The sequence below is a fragment of the Neoarius graeffei genome, chromosome 2 (assembly GCF_027579695.1).
Source record: "Neoarius graeffei isolate fNeoGra1 chromosome 2, fNeoGra1.pri, whole genome shotgun sequence".
Classification (NCBI taxonomy): Eukaryota; Metazoa; Chordata; class Actinopteri; order Siluriformes; family Ariidae; genus Neoarius; species Neoarius graeffei.
Window position 1 is genome coordinate 42,201,385 of NC_083570.1, and position 25,865 is coordinate 42,227,249.

Here is a 25,865-nt window from a genome sequence, read left to right on the forward strand (position 1 = left end):
ATCTAACTAAAGCCTCACTCACAAGCCGCCGTACGTGCTGCTACAGGCAGTCTACGGTAAAAAATTTGGCAAAACCATGCTTGAGACTTGTGCGACACTTGCGTGTATTCAGCGCCGTAGCAGGTCGTAGACTGCCCGTGGAGACTTTTGGACCTGCACATGCAAATTTTAAGGGTCTTACGACAAATCAAGAATGCATACACTATGTTCAGGACCCGTACTCCTTTTGTACGCCTGAACCAAGTCAGCAGCGCGGCTAGTAGGGGCTTTTTGTGACGACAGTAAGACGCATGAGTGATGCACGGTCATTGTACAAGTGACGTGCCTCAGAAGTACTACACAAGTATTCCGCACTTGCTATTTGTGCGGCCCGCAAGACAGAAGTACATCTCACTTTCTACCCCTATGTGTGGCATGCACGCAGCTCACACGACTTGCACGCAGCGCACACGACTTGCACGCAGCGCACGCGATCTGCGCGCAGCGCATGCACCGCTTCTTCTTTGGTCCCATTTTCTAAACTTTAAACTGAAAATTTTTTAATTTTTCCCACAAAATATCCAATGTTTTTCAGTCGAAAGACAGATGCAGAATGCTGCAGACACGCTGGTTTTATACCCACTCCTGGCTTGCATCACATGCAAGTTATGAGTGATTGTAATGTGCTAATCACATGCGTCACACACGCTTCACAAGTGCAGCCCGTACTTGTAGCACAGGAAACTGGTAAAATGCAAGTCACACGCACTCCACACTCACTGAACACGCACTGATCACGTGCATCAGATATACGCTTTACACGGGCTAACGGCACAGTTTTTCCCATGCCTCGAGGAAGTCAGGTGTGCGACCTGTACTTGACAAGTTCTTTGCCCGTACTCCTCCCCCAAACTTTCTCCCAGGTTCACCGCTACCTTGCAGCACGGCTGCGAGCTACCAAACCCTGCAACCCTTGTGTGTCCAAAACACTTACGGCGGGTTGTGAGTGAGGCTTAACAGAAACCTAACACAAGTTCACATTTTTGTTAGTCTTCATTCTTCCTCGGTTTCTTCTTCTTCTGTTATTTTTTAAATGCAGTTATAATATTTTTATTCATATTTTGTATCATCCATCATGGCCCCAACACTCACCGTTGTCATTGTTTGCTTCAGCTTTACCCTAACTCTCCTAGATCATTATTAATTATACCCATGTTCTCTAATGTCATCCCTATCTGGGTTTGTGTCTGTGTTGTGTTATTTTCTTTGTGTGTACTCAGAAATTTAGCTGCCTTTTCTCTGTTCTGGTTTTTAATCTTTCCTAAATTTATTTACGTATATTTATTGCTTTCAAGTTAGTATTCTATATGATATTTTTTTGTTACATTTTTGATATTTGAATCTTTGTGGTCCTCAAAAATAATCTAAAATATTTGGCTCAAATTAAACAGAGGCAAAAGTACTAATACCTGAAAAAAATCCACACTGATGTACAAGCATCTCTTATGCTTATTTATTATTTACTTTCTGTTTACTCATTCAGAAGTTAGTCACACACACACACACACACACACACACACACACACACACACACACACACACACACACACACACAGAGTGATGAGTTAATAAAATTGCACACATCAGGATTCAGAAGCGTAACTACAGACTTACTCATTACTTGGATAGTTGCATGCGTCAGACCTTTGACTTTAGCTCAGTTTTCTTCCATGATTTCGGCTTGAGTGAACAGCAGTATTAAGACTAGAATTAATGCATAAGTATAATCTGAGGCATTGATTATTTCAAGAACTGAAGACTTAAAGTAAACTGAAAGTGGTCAGTTTTTCTTTCAAACCATCATGTTTTGATTTTCACAAGAGTAAATAAAACAGATAAAACATGGCATTATTTTATTGAATTGTACAATTAAAAATAGTGAATTAAAAGACAGAGAGAAAATTGCCTTCATCCCACACACACATTTTATGATTTCATGTCCTTGATTTCATTAAGTCATGCAAAAAGTTAACTGTTAGTGTTAATATTTACTGTAATTACCTCAACCTGATTTGTTGTATTAGTGCTGTTGCAGGTGTGTTCTAATTTCTTTTAATAAATTCACTGAATTATCTGATTTCATTCACAGTCTCCCTCTCCAAATCATACATATATTTCTGCTGGAGATTGGAGTAGCTGATATACTGTAGTGATACATAACTAATCAACAACTCACAAGTTATTAACATTTTAGTTAATAACAAGCTCAGAATCGAACTAAGGACCCTGGATGTGTGAGGGGCCAACTCTCCATATTGTTATATTAAACCAGATTTGGTGATCTATGTGTTACAACTAAGACTCTTCATGCAGCAATATATTACCAAAACATTAGACTCCTTTTAGATATTTATTTTAATGCTGTGTATAAATTTCACTTTATCATTTGTATACAGTATCATTCTATTAGTTTTTTTCCCCCTATTTTTAATATATTGATTTAACCTTTGTGCTTAAGTTGGCAACTTTGAATATGTCTGAATAATTAGTTTGAGAATAATACATCAATACTTGATTTTATTTAAGAATTCTAAGACTTTGAGTCTTTTCCAAATGAAGCAATGAGTTGTCTTCTTCTTCTTGAAATTAATCATGGCTAATATTTCAGCACAATGTTCTGTTTTAAGGAAGTAATTTGACACATAGTGTTTGACTTTGATAAGGATAATATACAGTGGTGCTTGAAAGTTTGTGGACCCTTTAGAATTTTCTATATTTCTGCATAAATATGACCTAAAACATCATCAGATTTTCACACAAGTCCTAGAAGTAGAAAAAGAGAACCCAGTTAAACAAATGAGACAAAAATATTATACTTGGTCATTTATTTATTGAGGAAAATGATCTGATATTACATATCTGTGAGTGGCAAAAGTATGTGAACCTCTAGGATTAGCAGTTAATTTGAAGGTGAAATTAGAGTCATGTGTTTTCAATCAATGGGATGACAATCAGGTGTGAGTGGGCACCCTGTTTTATTTAAAGAACAGGAATCTATCAAAGTCTGATCTTCACAACACATGTTTGTGGAAGTGTATCATGGCATGAACAAAGGAGATTTCTGAGGACCTCAGAAAAAGTGTTATTGATGCTCATCAGGCTGGAAAAGGTTACAAAACCATCTCTAAAGAGTTTGGACTCCACCAATCCACAGTCAGACAGATTGTGTACAAATGGAGGAAATTCCAGACCATTGTTACCCTCCCCAGGAGCGGTCGACCAACAAAGATCACTCCAAGAGCAAGGCGTGTAATAGTTGGCGAGGTCACAAAGGACCCCGGGGTAACTTCTAAGCAACTGAAGGCCTCTCTCACATTGGCTAATGTTAATGTTCATGAGTCCACCATCAGGAGAACACTGAACAACAATGTTGTGCATCGCAGGGTTGCAAGGAGAAAGCCACTGCTCTCCACAAATACATTGCTGCTCATCTGCAGTTTGCTAAAGATCACGTGGACAAGCCAGAAGGCTATTGGAAAAATGTTTTGTGGACGGATGAGACCAAAATAGAACTTTTTGGTTTCAATGAGAAATGTTATGTTTGGAGAAAGGAAAACGCTGCATTCCAGCATAAGAACCTTATCCCATCTGTGAAACATGGTGGTGGTAGTATCATGGTTTGGGCCTCTTTTGCTGCATCTGGGCCAGGACGGCTTGCCATCATTGATGGAACAATGAATTCTGAATTATATCAGCAAATTCTAAAGGAAAATGTCAGGACATCTGTCCATGAACTGAATCTCAAGAGAAGGTGGGTCATGCAGCAAGACAACAACCCTAAGCATGCAAGTCATTCTACCAAAGAATGGTTATAGAAGAATAAAGTTAAATGTTTTGGAATGGCCAAGTCAAAGTCCTGACCTTAATCCAATCGAAATGTTGTGGAAGGGCCTGAAGCGAGCAGTTCATGTGAGGAAACCCACCAACATCCCAGAGTTGAAGCTGTTCTGTACGGAGGAACGGGCTAAAATTCCTCCAAGCCGGTGTGCAGGACTGATCAGCAGTTACCAGAAACGTTTAGTTGCAGTTATTGCTGCACAAGGGGGTCACACTAGATACTGAAAGCAAAGGTTCACATACTTTTGCCACTCACAGATATGTAATATATTGGATAATTTTCCTCAATAAATAAATGACCAAGTATAATATTTTGTCTCGTTTGTTTAACTGGCTTCTCTTTATCTACTTTTAGGACTTGTGTGAAAATCTGATGATGTTTTAGGTCATATTTATGCAGAAATATAGAAAATTCTAAAGGGTTCACAAACTTTCAAGCACCACTGTATATAATACTTCAAAGCATTAAAATGCATCTCCATCCCCTATGCAGGACATATGCAGCGAATCATCCTCTGAGGGAAACTACACGGTGAGTGACATATGGATCTGATCACACAGCATTTACGGATGTAAGATTGGTAAGGGGGAAGTTAAAGGTCCCATGGCATGGTGGTTTGTTGATGCTTTAAATGGGCTCGTGGAGGCTTCTGGATGTTATATCCGCAGCCTTTCTCGAAATGAACCCTCAGCACGTAAATATAGCCTCCTGGGAGAAAGCCCCATTTCAGCGCTTTTCCCAGTGCGTCGTTTTGCTAATGAGAAGCATGGAGGCAGGGAAGGGTAGAGGGTAGGGGCGGGCCATGGGGGGAGGGGGAGGGGCTTGACCAAGCTGCACACACACATACTCGCTGCTATCAGCGCCTGTAGCCACGCTGCTAAGACAAAACCCCGTTCTCCCTCGGACTCCTTTCGTAAACTCAATGTGACACAGAGAACAGAGTGAGAGTTTTCGGAGTGGTAGTTTACGAACGTATAATACCCTAGGCTTGAACACGCACTCCATAACCAAAGAGGATAGAAGCAGCAACTACAGCAACATATCACTTATCCAACAGAAGACATGCATTGTGGAGCAATAGTCAAACATAAGCTCATAAGTTACAGCCAATTTCCAGACTAAACTCAGTTTAACAGAGCATGCTGCATGCTCTTTAGTTTTGTAGCGCAGATTACCTGGCTAACTGCAGGAAGCGGTTAGCTGCACAGCTAATGTAGCCATTGCTAGGCTAACGCACCGATTTTAAAACACGGCAAAACGACCAGTTATACACTTACTTGTTCGGTGTTTGTTGCTGATGCGGCAGGGATGCTTGGTACGGACCCAGGCTTCAGTGACAGTTGATGTGCAAAACCTGTCCTGTACTGTCCCAAGTTGTGGAAACATTCCTCAGGAAAATGCTTCCGACAAACATACACCGTCTTAGGTAGACTCGACGGCGTATTATTGAAGTAAATAAAATTAAGCCACTGCGTCTTCAGGGGCTCTCCCGTCGGCAGTAAAAACAGACTCTTTTCTGTGTTGTCACATCCATGTACAGCGCAATTTCCATGTTTCGCTCGCTTAGGTGATGCCATGTTGTTGTGTCCTCTATGGTCTCCTCACTACAACTGGGCGGGCAATCCATACAGTGGGTGGGAATCCAGAGGGGGGGCGTGGGGATCATCTCCCTTGCTGACATAGTAAAGGGAAGAGCTTATCAACGCGCCGTTTTGACGCGCCATTCTCAAATGTTGGGCATAGTTTGGTTTACACATTATGAAATTTCTAGCCACTGGGTGACTTAAGAAGGTCAGAGGAACTCATTTTAACATTAAAAAACCTCAGAAAGTGAAAATTTCATGCCATGGGACCTTTAAGAGGTGTGAAAGAGGAATTGGGTTTGTGTTCATCAGGCCTTTAAAAACAAAAAAGTTACAACCCCAAATCAGAAAAAGTTGAGATGGTATGTTGAAACTGAAATTAAACTTGAAAAGGATGATTTGTAAATAATCTTTGACCTGCATTGCACTCAAAACAAGACAACAGCCCATTATTTGATGTTTTACCTCATGATTTCATTAAGTCGTGAAGAAAGTTAACCATTAGTGTCAATATTTACTGCAATTACCTCAACCTGATTTGTTGTATTAGTGCTCTTGCAGATGTGTTCTAATTTCTTTTAATAAATTCAATGAATTATCTGATTTCATTTACAACTCCCTCTCTAAATCACATACGTATATTTCTGCTAAAGATTGGAGTTGCTGATATACTGTAGTGATACAACTTGATGAAATTTGTTGTTTTTTTCAAAATAAACACTTATTATCCCCCGCCCAAACAAAGTTTGAGTTTGAGTCTAGTCTCGAGTCCCCACTGTTCAAGTCCGAGTCAAGTCCAAGTCATTCAAGAAAATTTCGAGTCAGGTCCAAGTCAAATCCACTGTTGATCTGAGTCGAGAACAAGACTCCAACTGCACCATTTGACGGTGGCTGTTGCTGCCTTTATGTGAAACTGTCTCTGCTACTGTGTTGCACTAACATTACTGCTCGACTGCCCCATTTTAGTTAATAGGCTACAGATGAAAAGCTTGTTCATCGCTCAGCAAGCCCCGCCCACTATCAACAGGGCAAATAACATGAAAGAGGTTTAACACTAGCTAGTTCATCAGTCAGCAAGCAAGCCCCACTATCAGCAGAACAATGAACATAGCATGTCACTTCCTTCTCTGGGTGGAGTCTTGCCAAATCATGATTGAAGTTCGAGGTTGTCCCTGTCATCTCCTCAATAGTTCTTCTGCATATGGAACGCATAGCAGTGCATTTTTTCCCACTGCACGAGAAGTCTGTATAAGCAAATCAGACAATCCTAGGGGCTTCTCTCCAGGCATTTTAGCGCCATTAACGTTAGTTTGTTCCTGAACATGACGTAGAATGTGCATCCTCTTGCATGAAATTAATATAAAAATTAATGTAGATATAAATATCTTATGCCAAATTATTATGGCATGTTACAAAAAATACAGAAAAAAAATCCAAGTCCTCATCTCCAATTTATGTGTCCGAATGCAGTTAATGCACGAGTCCGTGTCTAAGTCTGAGTCATCAGTGCTCAAGTCCAAGTCAAATCATGAGTCCTTAAAATTAGGGCACGAGTCAGACTTGAGTCTGAGTCCTGGACTCGAGTACTACAAGCCTGGTTCATACTGTCTGCAATGAAATACAAGTCAAAGTAAATTTCGGAATCGCTGCTTTCTTTTTTTTAATTTGCATTTTCCTTACCATCTCTACTTTTTCTGATTTGGTGTTGTAATTTCAAAATGAATTGCCAGTATACTTTTACAAAACATTTTTGTTTTTACAAAGAAACTTAACACCTTTATTTCTACCTCTAGTATTTGATAAGTTATGTTTATTTAAAGGGCAACACGGTGGTGTAGTGGTTAGCACTGTCGCCTCACAGCAAGAAGGTCCTGGGTTTGAGCCCAGCGGCTGGTGAGGGCCTTTCTGTGTGGAGTTTGCATGTTCTCCCCATGTCTGCATGGGTTTTCTCTGGGTGCTCCGGTTTCCCCCAAAGACATGCAGTTTAGGTTAATTGGTGGCTCTAAATTGACGGTAGGTGTGAATGGTTGTTTGTCTCTGTGTCAGCCCTGCGATAACCTGGTGACTTGTCCAGGGTGTACCCCGCCTCTCACACATAGTCAGCTGGGATAGGCTCCAGCTTGCCTGCAACCCTGTAGAACAGGATAAGTGGCTACAGATAATGGATGATTATTTAAATTGCAATTTGATATTGACCAGCATGGCTTTTTGCAGTCTCATGTGAAAATATTTTCCATTCATATACTGCCCATGTGGCGGTGGCTGCTAATAATAACAACAACAACAACAATAATAATAATAATAATAATAATAATAATATCTACATACAGTAGTTGAGGTCAAACATTTACAGAAACCTCAGATAAAAATGTTCAATTTCATTTCCCCAATACTGAAACTCCATGTTTGATTCAGAAAATAAATGACTTTTTGAAGCTTCTGATTAGCCAGTTATCATAATAATGAGTTCATTGGTAGAGCACATGTGGCTATGGGCCTATCTTTTAAATTGGTGCCTTTTTGTTCTTGATACCATCACCATCTGAACAAATAGCTGTATGCAAATATAGAAATCTTGAGACCACACCAATGTATCATTAAGGAAAGAGGCACAAATTAACCCGGAATGAATGAACTTTGGCCCAACAAAGGAACTGGTGAAGGATGTGATGGCATCAGGAACAAAGTATGAACATTTAAGATCCACCATTAAGAGATTCCTACATCACCATGACCTTAAAGGCTGTTATGAAAGGAAGAAGCACTTAAAGTACAGTGTCTTGCAAAAGTATTCATCTCCCTCAGTGTTTGTCCTGTTTTATTGCATTACAAACTGGAATTAAAATGGATTTTGGGGGGATTAGCACCATTTGATTTACACCATTTGATTTACACAACATGCCTACTGCTTTAAAGGTGTAAAAATTTATTTATTTTTATTGTGACACAAACAATAATTAAGAAAACAGAAATCTGGAGTGTGCATAGCAAGGCTTTACATTAACTTTTTTGCTAACCAGCCACTGTGACTAGTGGTTTTTCTGAGTCACTAGCCATTCAGCCTTTTCACTAGCCACAATTTTGTTGCCAGGAAATCGCATTTTTTTCTTCACCATGATACGTTAAAGTTCGGAAGGTCTAGATTTAACTATGAATGGCAGCGTATAATGTATCTCTACAGTAGCACTCAAGCATTCAGTGCTGTTAAGGTAGCTCCCTATATGAAAACATGCAACCAATTCAGACAAAATTATAAACAGAGTATTCTATTTATTGAACTCAAATTCAAGCCCCTTACAATATGAAATATCGTATAATATGAAATATGAAAAATAATTCAGTACAACTGAACTGATTCTAATATTAAAAGTCCAACTCAAAACATTTATCATTGAAAAAACATTTGATGTTTTGATATGGAAGTATTGTGTATTATCAAGTATTATTATGTATATTATGTATTATCTATTAATAGTGTGTGTGTGTAATGCATGTGTGAACATGTGAGAGAGAGAGACATTAAATGTCCTCATTACATTCATCATCAGATGAGTCTGAATGGTCCATGAAAAACGGTTTTCGTAACCTGAGGCTTCCAGCATGCCGTAAGTTGATAGTTGGGGCGGGATCAAAGTCTCCAATAGGGGCAGATGATAGCTGTACAGTTAGCAGGTCAGACAATGTCTGACTCTTAAGACTGGCATGCCAGTCACTTTTTACCAGTTTCATGGCACTGAATCCACGTTCACAATCTGCTGTTGAAGCAGGGATGTAAAGGATGAGGTCAGTCACATGCAGTATGTCTGGGCAGTATTGGCCAAGCTGGCGATTGATTTCAGGCCAGGTGATGTTTCGTATGGCACCAGGGTCCTGGTAGAGCCTGGACTTCAGAATAGTCCACTGGTCAAGGATTTCATCCACCTTCACTCCAGATCTCTGAATCAGAGGTTTGAAGTGTGTAACAAGCTCCTGGATGTCAGAATCACCAAAATCTACAAGATGCAAGAAAAAAGATGTAGATGATGTGCTAGGCAAATATGACATCAGTAAGTTTTGTAGTCATGTTTTGTGTAGTCTGGTCATTTTTCATTAAAAAAAACAAACAAGCTCACTGTAATTTGTCCATCTCTGGCCAGTAGCAGAAGTTAGTGATCCGCATGGCACACAGGATCCCATGGCTCATATCTTCAAATCTGTTGAGCAATGTTTCTGACAGCAGATCTATGAGACGGTCTTTGGTCTGGTGAAGGGAGTGATCATCACATGGCCTCAGACTGATGCCCTCATACACATTTGTTCCCAGCACTGTTTTCAGCCTAGGTCCAAGTCTACATTATGAAAGAGAAAGAAGAGGAGAGGACAAATTGAATTACGTCAAGTTACTTAATATCATGGCATAACATAACTCGTTCTCGTTATCTGTAGCCGCTTTATCCTGTTCTACAGGGTCGCAGGCAAGCTGGAGCCTATCCCAGCTGACTACGGGCAAAAGGCAGGGTACACCCTGGACAAGTCGCCAGGTCATCGCAGGGCTGACACATAGACACAGACAACCATTCACATTCATGGTCAATTTTAGAGTCACCAGTTAGCCTAACCTGCATGTCTTTGGACTGTGGGGGAAACCGGAGCACCCGGAGGAAACCCATGCGGACATGGGGAGAACATGCAAACTCCACACAGAAAGGCCCTCGCCGGCCACGGGGCTCGAACCCGGGCCTTCTTGCTGTGAGGCGACAGCGCTAACCACTACACCACCGTGCCGCCTGCATAACATAACTGCTTGTCAAAGAGTGTATTTGGTGATTTTACCTGGATTTGTATTTGGGAATTATGGCGCAGGTAGAGGACAGGCAGTCATGCACTTCAGCCACAGTTACTGAGGTTAAAGACAGGCTGCTGAGCTGACTTAGCAAGTCATGGAGGAAGCAGGAGAATTTCAGGACTGCTCCATCCTTCATGATATGAAGGAATCCTCTGGCCTTTGCTTGCTGTTTTTCACTCCCACCTCCTTCAGGTGACTGAATCTGATTTGACATTTTAAAACATTTTAATACAATTGAGTAATACAACTATTAAAACATTTTAATGCATACTTTAACTATCTATTTATTGCCCTGTCAAGCCTAGACAAATTATTACAGTACATTTGTAGATATGAAATATAAATTCAAATGTCATAGTTAAATATGCCAGCTAAATATGGGCAGCACGGTGGTGTAGTGGTTAGCACGGTCGCCTCACAGCAAGAAGGTTCAGGGTTTGAACCCAGTGGCCGGTGGGGGGCTTTCTGTGTGGAGTTTGCATGTTCTCCCTGTGTCTGCATGGGTTTCCTCCGGGTGCTCCGGTTTCCCCCACAGTCTAAAAACATGTGGTTAGGTTAATATGGGATGGCCTTGGGCTGAGGTGCCCTTGAACGAGGCACCTAACTCCCAACTGCTCCCCTGGTACTGTTAGCATGGCTGCCCACTGCTCTGGGTATGTATGTATGTATGTGTGTGCATGTGTGTGTTCACTGCTTCAGATGGGTTAAATGCAGGGAGGAAATTTCACATGTGCGTGATGAATAAAGTTGTTCTTTCTTTTTATAGTTTTGAGTTTAAAATTACTAGTGCCTGTCACAAGAGAGAGACCCTTCACTCGCTTGTTGCCATACTTTCTAGTCTTCGCAGTACATGGTATTTTCGGTTTTGCTATGAACTAGCCAATCTCGCCCTAACTTCCATTTGTCATTGAACTGTCTTATCTTCCTATTAGCATCTTATTCATCTCTGCCCCTTTTTTCCTGAGCAGCAGGGTTTGAAACTCCAGCTATATGCGCCACATAGTGCACTTGCCAGTCGTCAGCAACTTTGTTGCTTCGTTCATTAACCGCAAGTTACCGTATCATTGATTTTATCTGAGACGTTAACGAACGTTCTAAACAATTGTAACATGTTGTGTCAGAATGTTTATGCAGGTGCTCATGGGAGTTGTAGGCGCGTAATATTACATTGCATTGCTTATATCAGATGCCTTCAGAGAAAACTACAATTAAAATATATTGTCATATCACAGAATAAACCACCCGCCAAAGTGGCTAGTGAGACTAAAGTTATTACCCACCAAAGCTGGTTACAGCTGCAAGTTACAGCTGCAAGTCCCTTGGGGTATGTCTCTATTAACTTAGCACATCTAGCCACTGGGATTGTTGCCCATTCCTCAAAGCAAAACTGCTCCAACTCCTTCAAGTTAGATGGGTTGCATTGGTGTACAGCAATCTTCAAGTTATGCCACAGATTCTCAATTGTACTGAGGTCTGGGCTTTGACTAGGCCATTCCAAGACATTTAACTGTTTCCCTTTAAACCACTCCAGTGTAGCTTTAGCAGTATGTTTAGGGTCATTGTCCTGCTGGAACGTGAATGTTCGTGGTGGTGCCATACATGCTTTCTATTTTTCTATAGTGGATTTAATGGTGATCTGTGGGATATTCAAAGTTTGGGATTTTTTTTTTTTATAACCCAACCCTGATCTATACTTCTCCTCAACTTTGTCTCTGACCTGTTTGGAGGCTCCTTGGTTCTCATGTTGTTTAGTGTTGCAGAGTCAGGGTCCTTCCAGAACAGGTTGATTTATTCAGACATCATATGACAGATCATGTGACACTGAGTGCACACAGGTGGATCTTAATCAACTAATTATGTGACTTATGAAGTGAATTGTTTGGACCAGCTCTTATTTAGGGGTTTCATACGAAAGGGGGTGAATACCTACCGGTATGCACACTCCAGATTTCTATTTTTTCATTTTAATTATTTTTTGTGTCACAATAAAAATTAAAAAAACAATTTGCACCTTTAAAGCTGTAGGCATGTTGTGTAAATCAAATGGTGCTAACTCCCCAAAAATCAATTTTAATTCCAGCTTGTAATGCGACAAAACAGGACAAACACCAAGGGGGATGAATATTTTTGCAAGACACTGTATAAAAAGAAAGACAGGTATTTAAAAAAAAAAATAGCCAGACTGAAGTTTACAGGAGATCAACAGCCTTTTGGAGGACTGTCCTCTGGTCAGAGGAAAACAAACCTTAAACTGTTAGACCGTAATTTTAATCTGAAGAACACCATCCCAACTTGGTGGTGGGGTGATAGCATCATGCTGTGCAGGTATTTTACTGGAAAAGGGACTGATGAACTTTAGAAAATAGATGACATCACGTGGAAGGACGATTATCAAGAAATACTGAAGCAGCACCTCAGAACATCAGTCAAAATGTTAAAACCTGGCCACAGCTGGGTCTGCAGAGATGTCCCAAAATGGTTTAAAAACAAGAAAGTGGAAGTATCGGAGTGGCCATCGCAAAGCCCTGACCTGAGTCCCATAGAAAATTTGTGGACTGTACTGAAAAAGTGTATAATAGTTTTATTCAAGTTCAAGTGATTAAAAGGCAACAACAGCAAATACTAACAAAAAATGTATGTAAACTTTTGACCATTGAAAATCTGATATATAAATAAAAGCTGAACTACATCTGTATCTTATTTTGATATATAAATAAAAGCTGAACTACATCTGTATCTTATTTTGAACTTGCCTCTTATTGAAATAAAGTAGATGCCCTGACCGAGTTAACAGGAAATGGTAACAGGAAATGCAGGGAGATGTGAAAATTGAGTTTGAATATATTTAACCTCAGTTTGTAGAATGTTTTCCCTCAATTGTATTTACACAGTAATGACATGTGGTAATCTCAATCAACTGTATATCAAATGCAAAATGTTGTCAAAGTAAGTCATTAATTTTAGTTTCAGTATCACAGTGTTATATTATGGTTTATGTCTTTATCCCCATTAGCCAGAGATCCTCTCTCTGCAGCCAAATGAAGTGTCCTTTCATGGCAAAAACAATGCCGAGATAAAGGGAAAGAATCTGGAACTGGTTAAGAGAATTCGCTTCCAAGGTTATATGGAGTGCGCTTCAAAGGAGTGAGTGTCACTGAATGTCTGTGGGTTTGTATTCATGTAATTGTAGACAGATTTGATTTGTTCTGTGTATCTACTGTTCCCAGGAAATCAGTGTTGGAGCGCTCTGCGGACACCCTGAAGTTCCGTATTCCTGATGGAAACAAAGGAACCGCGAAGGTGTGTGTGGTGACAGAAGATGGACGCTGTCATAGTAGTGCCATCGTTACATATTATTCCCTGCCCACCTGTACTGAACTGCAGCCTGGAGTCACCTGGTCCAGGTAGGACACAGATAAAGACAAGAAAATTTTTTTTTTCAAATGTGCCATTCATTTTAAAAAAAAAATTTGTATTTTTGGCAGGCTTCTCATAAAACACATAAAATACCCTATTCAGTCTTGTACATATGAAAACCAGTAAAGCAGAAAGTTAAAGATAAGTGGAATTCTTGATTCAGCTCGCTTTGCTTGGTTGTCGTGCACTGAAACTGATCTATAGAGATGCCAAACTTTATTTGTACTGTATGGGCAACAAAAAACAGGTCACAAAGCTGAGCAGATCTTCTGGTGGTCCGATTGTGTGGTCTCTTTGAAGATGAAGAAAGCGTTAGTCACTTCCTGAAGGCAATGTTGCTAATACTGACTGGTTTCACTTCAGAAGCTTATGCTAAAATTAAAAAAAAAAAAAAAATATATATATATATATATATATATATATAAATTTTTTTATATATATACACACATATATACATATATACACACACACTTACTTTACAAGTGAACTGACAAAAGTAATCCGTTATTCTCACTTCATTCATCAAATAATTTTAGACTTCATTGTATTCCTTATTACTGTCACCTGATATTTAGCCTGATACTCTGCAGCTGTGAATAAATAATTGTTTGTGTCATTCAGTGGTGAGAGGAAGATTCACGTGTCGGGGAGCAATTTAAAGTTTGTGGATGCAGTTGAAATTCATACATCTTCCAGTGAGATCTTCCACAGCCAAGACAACAAGGTTGGAAATACACAGCAAGTATCAATGGAAATCAATGTACTTACGGTACACTTAACACCAAAAGACACACTACATGGAAGTATGCACAAGTTTTTTGAATTGAGGAAGAACCTGAGACAAGCACAATGAGGTGGGAAGTAGGGGTGCTGAGGAGGACCTGACTTTCAGGATTCCTTTAACTGCAACTGCTAAGATTAATAGTTATGCCTGAATATGGATAAATAAATAAACAGGCACAGAAAACTGTGAAATTGAGTATTTTGAGGCTAATACCACAGATATGGCTACAATTACAAATTTTAATTTATTAATGAACAGCATGCTTTGGAAGCATTACTATTTATAGTTAGTTATGGAAGGTCTACAAGACTCGTGTCTTCAGGACAGAGGAGTTTGTACTGTCTGGTTTCTCAATAACATGTGAAGCTGCATTTCTGTCACTTTAAATTCAAACGAGAGAAAAACCAGAGTGAGGGAGTGTGCATAGCTGCTATAATGTAAGTGTAACAGGAACTAACACCTATTGAGAAACCTCTCCAAAGTACTAACATCAACAGTCCTTCCATAAATATAAAATAAACATCTCCAACAGAAAACTTCACTATCAAAGATCAAAGCTTATACATCCATCCATTATCTGTAGCCACTTATCCTGTTCGACAGGGTTGCAGGCAAGCTGGAGCCTATCCCAGCTGACTATGGGCGAGAGGCGGGGTACACCCTGGACAAGTCGCCAGGTCATTGCAGGGCTGACACAAAGACAGAACCATTCACACTCACGGTCTATTTAGAGCCACCAGTTAACCTAACCTGCATGCCTTTGGACTGTGGGGGAAACCGGAGCACCCGGAGGAAACCCACGCAGACATGGGGAGAACATGCAAACTCCACACAGAAAGGCCCCTGCCAGCTGCCAGGCTCGAACCCAGAACCTTCTTGTTGAGGCGACAGTGCTAACCACTACACTTCTGTGCTGCCCCAAAGCTTATACAAATTATACAAAAGATATCAACGATAATAGAAATGCACAACTTTTCCATGGTAAATAACAGCATGTTTTAAATCTGTTTATTATTAGGCTCAGATTATTTGGCATGTCCGTGTCCATGTGAATGAGCTGTTATAGGAATAATGTATTCGAGTTCATTCGTATATTATTTATGATACAGATGCAAGATTCATGCTGCTATAGAAAATCAATCAACACATTCCTATTGTAAAAATTAAACCGCATTGTGGTATAATCATTGAAATCAACGCATAACTTCTGTTAAATCTGTGAGACTGTTATTCAGGTATAATGTCATAGCAAATGCCCATATACACTACATAAAATTACAGTAGCAGCAGCACCCCCACCCCCCATGTGAAACACCTTCCCTTGTCCCTGTACACATTCAGAGTATACAGTCCAAATAAAAGTAAGCGTGAACTATTGAAAACATCAACTTGAGAAGAAACACTAGGAACCTGCAAATGCCTGGGCTTTAGTACGAGCGTTATGGCAAGACCTTGTAACAGTAATAAATTGCAAACAGGGGCCCGCAATGTTTGTAATTTATAATGATTGCACTATAATTATATAATTACAATGCTATAATTACTATAAAAGCTCTGCGAGAGGTTCCTGGAATTGGATCTGACTATAAAGTTTTTTTTTTTCAACATAACTGTCATGCAATCAATCATTTAACTAAAATTCAAATCAATTTGCTTTTAAAAGGCAGGGAATTTAACATTATGACAATAGCTTGTGCTGTGAACTAGGAGACTTGGTGTCAGGTGCGAGGTAGGAGACGGATGCAAGTGCAGAGTTGTATTTGTTAAGAAACTGCAAACACACAGGCAAACAGTCCAAATCGGCAGGCTAAATCCAAGACATTAAACAAGCAAAGGGTCAGGCGAGGCACAAACAGAATATCACAGGCAGTGAGAAAACAGGAACAGGCACAGGAATCAGAAAACCAGGAAATCAGATATGAGCAGTAAGGCTCGGTAATGCATACTGACAGTACATGATACTTCGCACAGATCGTGCATCTAAACAGTCTTTATATAGGTGCACATGCTGCTCCTTAATTATATGCAGTGTGTGTCATTAACAGCACGCATGCAAGAGTCCGCTGGATGCACGTGCAGCCCAGCGCGCGCCTGAGAGTTCTTCAGGTGCACGCACCAAAGCATGCAGGACTGACATTTACAGTAGTAGGTGATACTGTAGTGAGAAAAAGGTTCTTGCCAAAAATATTAATTAAGGAGGATGGTGCCTTGAGAGTGTACCTCTGTGGTTGAACTTCCTCAGACCAATGCACATTCTGTTTTATGACATGAGACCAGGCCAATATTCAAACCAAAGGAAACTGCAAAATTTCATTTTTTTTTAAATCCAGCTGCACATACAAGCTTACATAGCAGTTCCTATTCATATTGTCTTTTACATTCTCCTAGACCTTTTGGTTTCACGCTCCTAATCAAAGAAAATTCAGCGATGCTGGGCCATCCACTGTCTCACTTAGGGTGGTGAACTCAACAGTGGTCTGTCCAGTTAATCTCATTTACCAACCAGACCCAGAATTCACCAGCTTCACTGCCTCTGAAGTGGGCAATGACATGCTGGTCATCATACAGGTAGGACAGGATTTTGGAATGTGATTTCAAGAACACACACATTGTTTTCACTGTAATGCAAACATTGGGCCTCATTTATCAAGCTGGATGCAAACGAATTTATTTGTAAATTGTTCATATGAGCATTTACACAAGAAATCTATCATTTATGAAAATGCCATAAATTCATTCATATCTGACTCGTGCTTCTGAGTGTGTAAATTTACATACAAGAAGAGTAACTTATGTAAACCTCAACTTGATCTGTCAGGGTTTTGGTTGAGATGGGGATTCATTCATTCATTCATTATCTCTAGCCGCTTTATCCTTCTACAGGGTCGCAGGCAAGCTGGAGCCTATCCCAGCTGACTACGGGCGAAAGGCGGGGTACACCCTGGACAAGTCGCCAGGTCATCACAGGGCTGACACATAGACACAGACAACCATTCACACTCACATTCACACCTACGGTCAATTTAGAGTCACCAGTCAACCTAACCTGCATGTCTTTGGACTGTGGGGGAAACCGGAGCACCCGGAGGAAACCCATGCGGACACGGGGAGAACATGCAAACTCCACACAGAAAGGCCCTCGCCGGCCCCGGGGCTCGAACCCAGGACCTTCTTGCTGTGAGGCGACAGCGCTAACCACTACACCACCGTGCCGCCATGAGAAGACCTAAAATGGCAAAACAGTACTTGGCACAAAAGTTCAAAGTCCAAAAATAATATCCACTCGAGAAAGTCAAAAGCAAAACAACCCGCTTCTTAGAAAACAGAGGGAGTGGTCAAAAGGCAGTTCAGAACAGTGGAGCAAACAGCAATAGTAAAAACCCAGGACAAGTGCTCACAGGAGAACTCAGCAAAGTGGAAAGAAGACAAACTCATATATATATATAGGCCAGCCAATCAACTACTTGCCATCAATGATTCGCTTAGCCAATAGCATGAAGACAAGTGTAACCCAAGAAAAACAAAAGAAAATATAATGCCGAATAGTGGCCTCTAGTGGCCAAGTAGATGAACAGCAGGCTGAAAAGTCCACAGAACCTGACAGATCAACTTCATATACAATATAAATATAATCTGCCCGGATTACTGCACTTTTATATCTGGAATATACTGTAGAGTTTAAACTGCTTATTTGTATAATGTTTACAGCGTTTAGTAGATGTCCTTATCCAGAACGACTTATAGAAGAGCTTTAGAGTCTCTATTAAAAACAGATCCTCATGCTACTTCAGCAGGTCAGGGACTAAGAGGACCATCCTGAATATTTAGTGAAAACCAGTCATTTTATTTTATTGGCCCTAATTAATCAATATGAAAAATAAAATGATCAAGCTGACACAAATTCATAGATGAAGACAAATAAAATTAATCATTCGATTATGACAAAAGAAACAGCAGAAAATTTTCTTTTTTTTTTGGCTTACGCAAACATTTACACATGACTTTGCTAAAAGAGTGATAAATGAGGCCTGATGTTCAGGATAATTTAAATTCACAAACCTGCAGGTAAAAACAGAAGGAATCCTTCTAGCTTTCACTGCTGCACCATGAGTGTTAAATCACATTTATTGAAAGCACAGTTTGGCTTTCCCTGCTGTAATATGACTCATTTTAGTTACAAAGGTCATGATAAATAGGTAAAGAGATGAACTGAACATCCTGAAGAAAGTACAGACTTTATTGTGAACAGACGTGCCAAAAATCAATTAGATAGCACAATATTGGTTTTGTGGACATTTTAAATGACCATTACTCATTTATCTCAGTTGAGAAGCTAAAGACAATGTAACCTGGTGTTGTGATAATACTGTAAAACACATTAGACTCTCACTAAATATGTCTCACTGTTATTATGATATGAAAGGTTAATATTGGCACATGCCTACTTGGCATGCACTAAAGCATTTGTTTTGTGTTTTGATCTTTAAAGTAGAATACTACAAGTGTCTTGTCCGGTGTAATAAAGTCTGTTCCTCCCTCTCTCTATTATGTCAACTTTCCATCTTTAGAAAACGGAGGACTTATTGAATTTGACTAAAGCGGATCTAAATGTGTGGGTCTCACAGGACCAAAAACGGTTTGAGTGTATAATAGAGGTAGTTGAGCCCACTGTTGTGATCTGTAAGATTTCAGGAGCTCAGGATAATAAAATCAAGGTGGACTCACTCAAGGTATGACTTTATTATCAACTATTATTACCCAATCCTGCTTTTTACTGTGAAACCTAAAAACCACTGCTGAATAGTGATGCACATGTTTTGTTGTTTGTTTTGTTTTAGATAGAGTTTGGCAAGGGTCCCAGAATTGAACTGAGAGCAGGGAGTGGTATGAGATATCAATATCTCACACTTGTCACGTTAATCATTTTGATTCTTCTTGGTGCTGTTGGTGAGTATTGACCAGCTTGTGATTTCTATGTTTGATTTTTGGATTCTTTGTCCATGGTTACTGGGCCAACTCAATGCTGAGGAGTTCTGTATCTGTCTGCATATCTGTACCTTTTGTCTAGCTGGAGTATTTATCCACCGTAAGAGCCAGCAGCGGATGAATACACAAATGAATAAACATCCGGAAACGCTGGAGAATGAAATCAGAATGGAGAGCAGACAAGGTAAATCCCAAACTAACCAACCAACTAACTGTATACACAGGAAGTTTGGGCACGATGATGAAAATAACTGTTCCTTTCGTTCATAAAGAGCCACTGGAAAAAAAATCAGATTGTTTGTGAACAGAACATCACTACTTCTGTGCACATATGACCACCCCCGCAGACACCACCACTGCCCCACCCCCTGTCAGCTAGCACCACAAATAGAATCTAATGCCGCTTTTCCACTACAAACGCGGCTGAGCCGTGCCGTGCTGAGTCGAGCTGAGTCGAGCTGAGCGGGGCTGTTGGAGTTGCATTTCGACTACAACCGCGCTGAACCGTGCTGGCTGGAAGTGGGTGGACACATTGGGTGGAGTTAGCGAAAGTGGGTGGACGTCACGTGATGTCGTTAAGCAGCGCAAACAGTGACATCAGTGACAGTGGCGGAACAAGTCAGAGCCGGGCCGGGGGCGGGGCAAATGACCGGGCCCTTTATTAAAGCTTATCATAACATCATTTTAGGCTACAAAATGTCCGCAACTGCAGTGTTTACCAATTTCAACACTACCGGGTGCAACTATGTTATTTAGTACATCAAATCCTTCAAACGAACATGTAACTCAGAAACAAAAAACATTAGGATACTGTACATGGCTCATAATAAAACATCAATAGCCTATACTGCGCACATTATTTGAAGGGCATACGAATGAGCGCTCAGAGGTTGCAACGGTGACAGGAAGAGTCAGAAATAAAAGGAGGGCGGTGCAAACCTCACTGAATGCACTGTGTTTACCAATTTCAACACTACGGGGTGCAACTATGTTATTTTGTACATTAAGTCCTTCAAACGAACATGTAACTCAGAAACAAAAAAACAGGTGACATACTGTACATGGCTTATAATAAAACATCAATAGCCTACTGCGCGCATTATTTGAAGGGCATACGACGAGCCTTGCGCTCCGCGAACTCGTCCACGATGCTCTGTATGTCACTGATTCAGTGAGCTTTTAAGCGGTAGTCTCACGACCCGAATAGTAAACAATAAACATGGAGGACATGGAGTCGTTAGTGTTGCTGGTCTTGGTGCTGTGGCTTGTTGTCACCGACAACGCCAACAGATACTGGCAAGAGCGTATAGATGAGGCGAGGCGCATAAGGCTTCAGAAATTCTCGTAATTCGTAATTATTATTCTTCCGGGTTTGCGGTGTTTACAGATCCCAGCGTGCTCGCGGGGCGTGTGTGGGCGTGTGAGGACACTCCTCCTCACCAATCAGTGCACAGGGGAGTGTCTGCTCACGGCTCCAACCTCACTCGGCACGGCTTGGCTCGCTTCAGCCCCACTCCAAAACGGTGCGAGTTTTAGGGGCTAAGCAGGGCTGAAACGAGCTGAGTCGTGCTGGTTTTTGGTAGTCGAAACGCGAGCCGTGTCGGGCTGAAGTGAGCTGAAAAAGGGTAGTGGAAAAGGGCCATATTTCTATGGGAAACGCTGGACACTGGTCTGTGATACACTCAGACTCCTCACCACCACCAAATGTCAGCTGCTGCAGTCATTTCTTTAGCCTGGATTAAATCAGTGAGCAAAGGCTGCCTGAATGCAGCAGAGTGTTTGCTGTGTGCATGCGCGCTGTATGTTTACTGTATTAACACCAGTGTATTGTACACGTGTGGCAGATTCAGCACACTACAACATTTCAGTTCATTGCTCACCAACGGTCAGCATCGTAAATTAGCGGGAAGACAAAAGTTCTTCCAGACACTAGGCCTTAAAGACTTTGGGGGAATTTTCCAGCTCTTCCCTTCTGCTGAATGCAGGTATTAGCATGCTATTGTATTCACTCAAGGAGAAAATTGAAAAACCAGCAAGCATAGGAAAATGTGGGTTCCCCCCCTTTGGATCACTAGGAAGAAATTTATGATCAATCTACTTACTGTGGGTAAATGAATAAAATTAATATAAACCATTAAATTTACTGCATAAGTATTTTAAATTACTGGCCTCTTAAATCCTCCAGAAAAAAACAACATTTTTTGTAGTGTGAGAAACTTTGAGAGACTTACGCTAATAGAGAAGCGTTTCCAGCCAGAAACATTTATCAGGACGCCTGTGTTAGGACTGGGACTGTTTTGGCCTCTAGAGACCGCTGTTATTTCCTTTTCTGGTCATGTTTGTTTTGGGTCTCTAGAGGTCACCACTGTGTTCTGTGTTTTGTTTTTGTCTTATTGCCTGTTTCCTGCCCTGCCCTGTCCTTAATTAGTTTGTGTATTTATACCCCTGAGTTCAGTCCTCTTGTCACGGAGTCTTTGTGCTGTTATGTTTAGCTCCAGTTACCTCTGTTCTATGTTCCTTGCCTTTGTCTTTTTGGTTTTGCACTTTGCTTTTCTTTTTGGTCTTTTTGAACCTGGTATTTACTGGTTTTCGGATCTTCTGAGCATTGGTATTTTTGCCTTTTCTTTTCTGGTTTTTTTGGCTTTTGTATGGACTTTGAACTTTTGGATATTTTTTATTTTTCCCTTAATCTTCTGAGCGTTTTGGATTATACTTTTTTTTGGGACTGTAAATATTGTAAATAAACTTTTGATACTTTTCTACTTCTGCCTCACGCCTCTGCACTTGAGTCAGTCCCCTGGTGGCTTAGTGGGGGTTTGCTGGATTATCATACCAGTGACCCAGGTTCGAATCCCAGCAAAACCCCAACAGAAAGACTCCATCATGACCGACTCAGCAGAGGCTGAAGGTTGGCCAGGTAGACAGATGAAGAAGAAGGCTTCTTCATCTGTCTACCTGGCCAACCTTCAGGGAATGATGGCTGTGTTAACACGCCTCGGATCCACCATGGACACTCATGGACGGACTCTCGCAAGCCAACGTGAGACCCTTGCTTGCCATGAGGCACTGCTTCAGCAGATTGGGAAAACCCTGGCACAGCTGACTTCTCTGCCCCATCTCCTCCGCCTGCTCCTGCTCCACCATCCGCTCCTCGCTCCTGCTGCAGTGTCTCCTGCCATGCTGCCTTCTTCACCTCGCGAACCTAGCCTTCCTGCACCACAGAGGTATGACGGCAAGCACAGTGAGTGTCGGGAATTCCTTATCCAGTGCCAACTCACCTTTGAGCTTCAGCCTACCACCTACACTACGGATTGCTGCAAGATTGCCTTTGTGATAACCTTGTTAGCTGGTAAGGCGCGATCCTGGGCCACTGCTATTTGGCAGAGACAGGGACCCGAGTGCTCTGATTTCCAGTTGTTTACTGAGGAGATGCTTCGTGTCTTCGATCAAGCAGACATCAGTACAGACGCAGCCAGAAAGCTCATGTGTATCCGGCAAGGAGGAAGCATCGCAGACTACGCCATCTCGTTCCGGACGCTCGCAGCAGTAAGTGGATGGAACGAGACTGCCCTGGTGTCAGCCTTCCACCATGGTCTGTCTGACCCCATCAAAGACAGTCTGGCTTCTATCGGATGCCCAAGTGACCTCGAAACTCTGATCTCACATTCTACTCGTCTTGACAACAGGATGAGAGAACGCCGCCAAGTCCTGAGCCTCCCCGGCCTCCCTGCCTCTACCTGGAGCCCGTCTACCTCCTCCAGTGACTGTCCAGAGCCCATGCAAGTTAGCCATACTCGCCTCTCTGCAGCCGAGAGGGAGCGCAGAAGGAGGGACAAGTGCTGCATCTACTGTGGCAAGCCTGGTCACTTCCGAGAATCATGCCCCGAGCTCTCGGGAAAAGGACCGCCATGTCCAGCCGAGGGAGGGTTGTGATGGGGCCTACCCTCTCTCCCGGACTCCCTGGCCAAGGAATCTACATCCCGGTCTCCATCTCCTGGGGTGAATCCGTCCACTCTTGTCAAGCTTTGTTAGACCCAGGGGCGGCTGGAAACTTTATGGATATCCACTTCGCCCAAAGCATCAATGTCCCGACTGCGCCCCTTGAAGTCCCACTGTCTGTGTCTGCCCTCGATGGCCAAGCATTAGGTGATGGAAGAGTCACCCAAGTTACTTCTCCAGTCTTTCTCCAGTCTCAAGGTCACAAAGAAGAAATATCCCTGCACCTTATTAATTCCCCAGAATTCCCAGTTATTCTAGGCCTTCCTTGGCTTACTCGCCACAACCCTCACATAGACTGGGTAACAAGCCAGGCTGTGGAATGGGGCCCTGCATGCCATGCCTCTTGTCTGCTCTCTAGCTCTCCTGTGTCTCCTGCCGAGCCTCCTGATCTCACCGAGTTATCTCAAGTTCCCACAGAGTACTGGGATCTCAAGGAGGTCTTCAGCAAGAGCAGGGCTGCCGTTCTTCCCCCGCACCGCACCTACGACTGTGCTATCGACTTGCTCCCTGGGACGACTCCTCCTCGGGGCCGACTGTTCTCCCTCTCTCAGCCAGAACACAAGGCCATGGAGGAGTACATCAAGGAAGCCTTGGCCTCTGGGTTCATTCGACCCTCCACCTCACCCGCTGGTGCCGGCTTCTTCTTTGTCGGCAAGAAGGATGGGGGGCTCCGGCCATGTATTGATTATAGGGGCCTGAACAAGATCACCGTGCACAACCGCTATCCCCTTCCGCTGATGTCCACAGCATTCGATCTGCTCCAAGGCGCCACCATCTTCACCAAGTTGGACTTAAGGAACGCTTACCACCTCATCCGTATCCGACAGGGAGATGAGTGGAAGACCGCCTTTAACGCCCCGTCAGGGCACTACGAGTACCAGGTGATGCCCTTCGGACTCACCAATGCACCAGCTGTTTTTCAGGCCCTTATCAATGACGTCTTGAGGGATATGATTAATCTATACGTTTTCGTCTACCTCGATGACATCCTCATATTCTCCAAGACCTTACAGGAGCACCGCCACCATGTCCGCCAAGTCCTCCAGAGACTTTTACAAAATAATCTGTTTGCTAAAGCCCAGAAATGCGAGTTTCATATCCCCGAGGTCTCCTTTCTGGGATTTATCGTACGAACGGGGCAACTCCAAATGGACCCAGCCAAGACCCTGGCCGTCCGGGACTGGCCTACTCCCAAGTCCATTAAGGAGGTTCAGCGGTTCCTAGGATTCGCTAACTTCTACCGCAAATTCATCAGGAACTTCAGTTCCGTAGCAGCACCTATGTCGGACCTCACCAAAAGGACTGGTGGATCCTTTGTCTGGTCCCCTCAGGTGGAAAAGGCGTTTAATGACCTCAAACACCAGTTTTGCACGGCACCCATTCTGGTTCTCCCGGACACCTCCCAACCATTCATCGTGGAGGTGGACGCCTCGGACAGTGGTGTCAGCGCGGTGCTCTCTCAAGGCTCAGAAGGGAAGCTGCACCCCTGCGCTTATTTCTCCCACTGCCTGAGCCCTGCGGAGTCCCGCTATGATGTGGGGGATCGGCAACTGCTAGCGGTCAAACGAGCTCTTGAGGAGTGGAGGCACTGGCTGGAGGGAGCACAACATTCATTCCTGGTGTGGACAGACCATAAGAACCTGGAGTACCTCCAGCAAGCCAAGAGGCTGAACCCATGACAGGCTAGGTGGGCTTTGTTTTTCAGCCGTTTCAGCTTCACCCTATCATACCGCCCGGGCTCTAAGAACACCAAACCGGACGCGCTCTCCAGGCTGTTCTCACCCAACAACAGGGAGAATGAAGTTGGGCCTATCATTCCTGTATCCTGGATTGTGGCTCCTGTCCGCTGGGGTATTGAGGAGACCATTCGACAAGCTCAACGCCGGGACCCTGATCCTGGGACAGGGCCACCGGGCCTCCTGTACGTCCCTTGTCAAGCCCGGGCCAAGGTTCTCCAGTGGGGTCACTCTTCCCCTCTCACCGCCCACCCGGGAGCTCGGAGGACCCTGGACTTTCTGAAAAGACACTTCTGGTGGCCTAACATGGAGAAGGAAGTGAGGTCATTCGTCCTGTCCTGTGAGGTCTGCACCAGAACCAAGAACCCACGATAGCGTCCCCAGGGTCTCCTGCATCCTCTGCCTATTCCCCGGCATCCCTGGTCCCACATGGCGGTCGACTTCATCACGGGTCTCCCTGAGTCTCAAGGTAACACTGTCATAGTGGACAGATTCTCCAAGGCCTGCCGCTTTATTCCACTGTGCAAACTCCCCTCTACCCTTGACACTGCTAAATTGTTGTTCACTCATGTCTTCCGAGTTTTTGGTCTCCCACAGGACATCGTCTCTGACCGGGGGCCCCAGTTCTCCTCCCGAGTATGGCACAGCTTCTGCAAGA

At 42.6% G+C, this 25,865-nt stretch overlaps 1 protein-coding gene across 1 annotated transcript in view; it reads left to right on the forward strand.

Annotated features, from left to right (window-relative positions):
- Positions 1-25,865, forward strand: part of LOC132881602 (plexin-C1-like) — a 48,342-nt gene that overhangs the window by 13,335 nt on the left and 9,142 nt on the right. The window contains exons 9-16 of the mRNA XM_060914255.1: positions 4,370-4,408; positions 13,299-13,429; positions 13,513-13,689; positions 14,324-14,426; positions 16,875-17,054; positions 19,055-19,216; positions 19,325-19,433; positions 19,555-19,656. Of these exons, the coding sequence (XP_060770238.1) occupies positions 4,370-4,408; positions 13,299-13,429; positions 13,513-13,689; positions 14,324-14,426; positions 16,875-17,054; positions 19,055-19,216; positions 19,325-19,433; positions 19,555-19,656 (1,003 nt within the window). The remainder of the gene's footprint in view (positions 1-4,369; positions 4,409-13,298; positions 13,430-13,512; positions 13,690-14,323; positions 14,427-16,874; positions 17,055-19,054; positions 19,217-19,324; positions 19,434-19,554; positions 19,657-25,865) is intronic.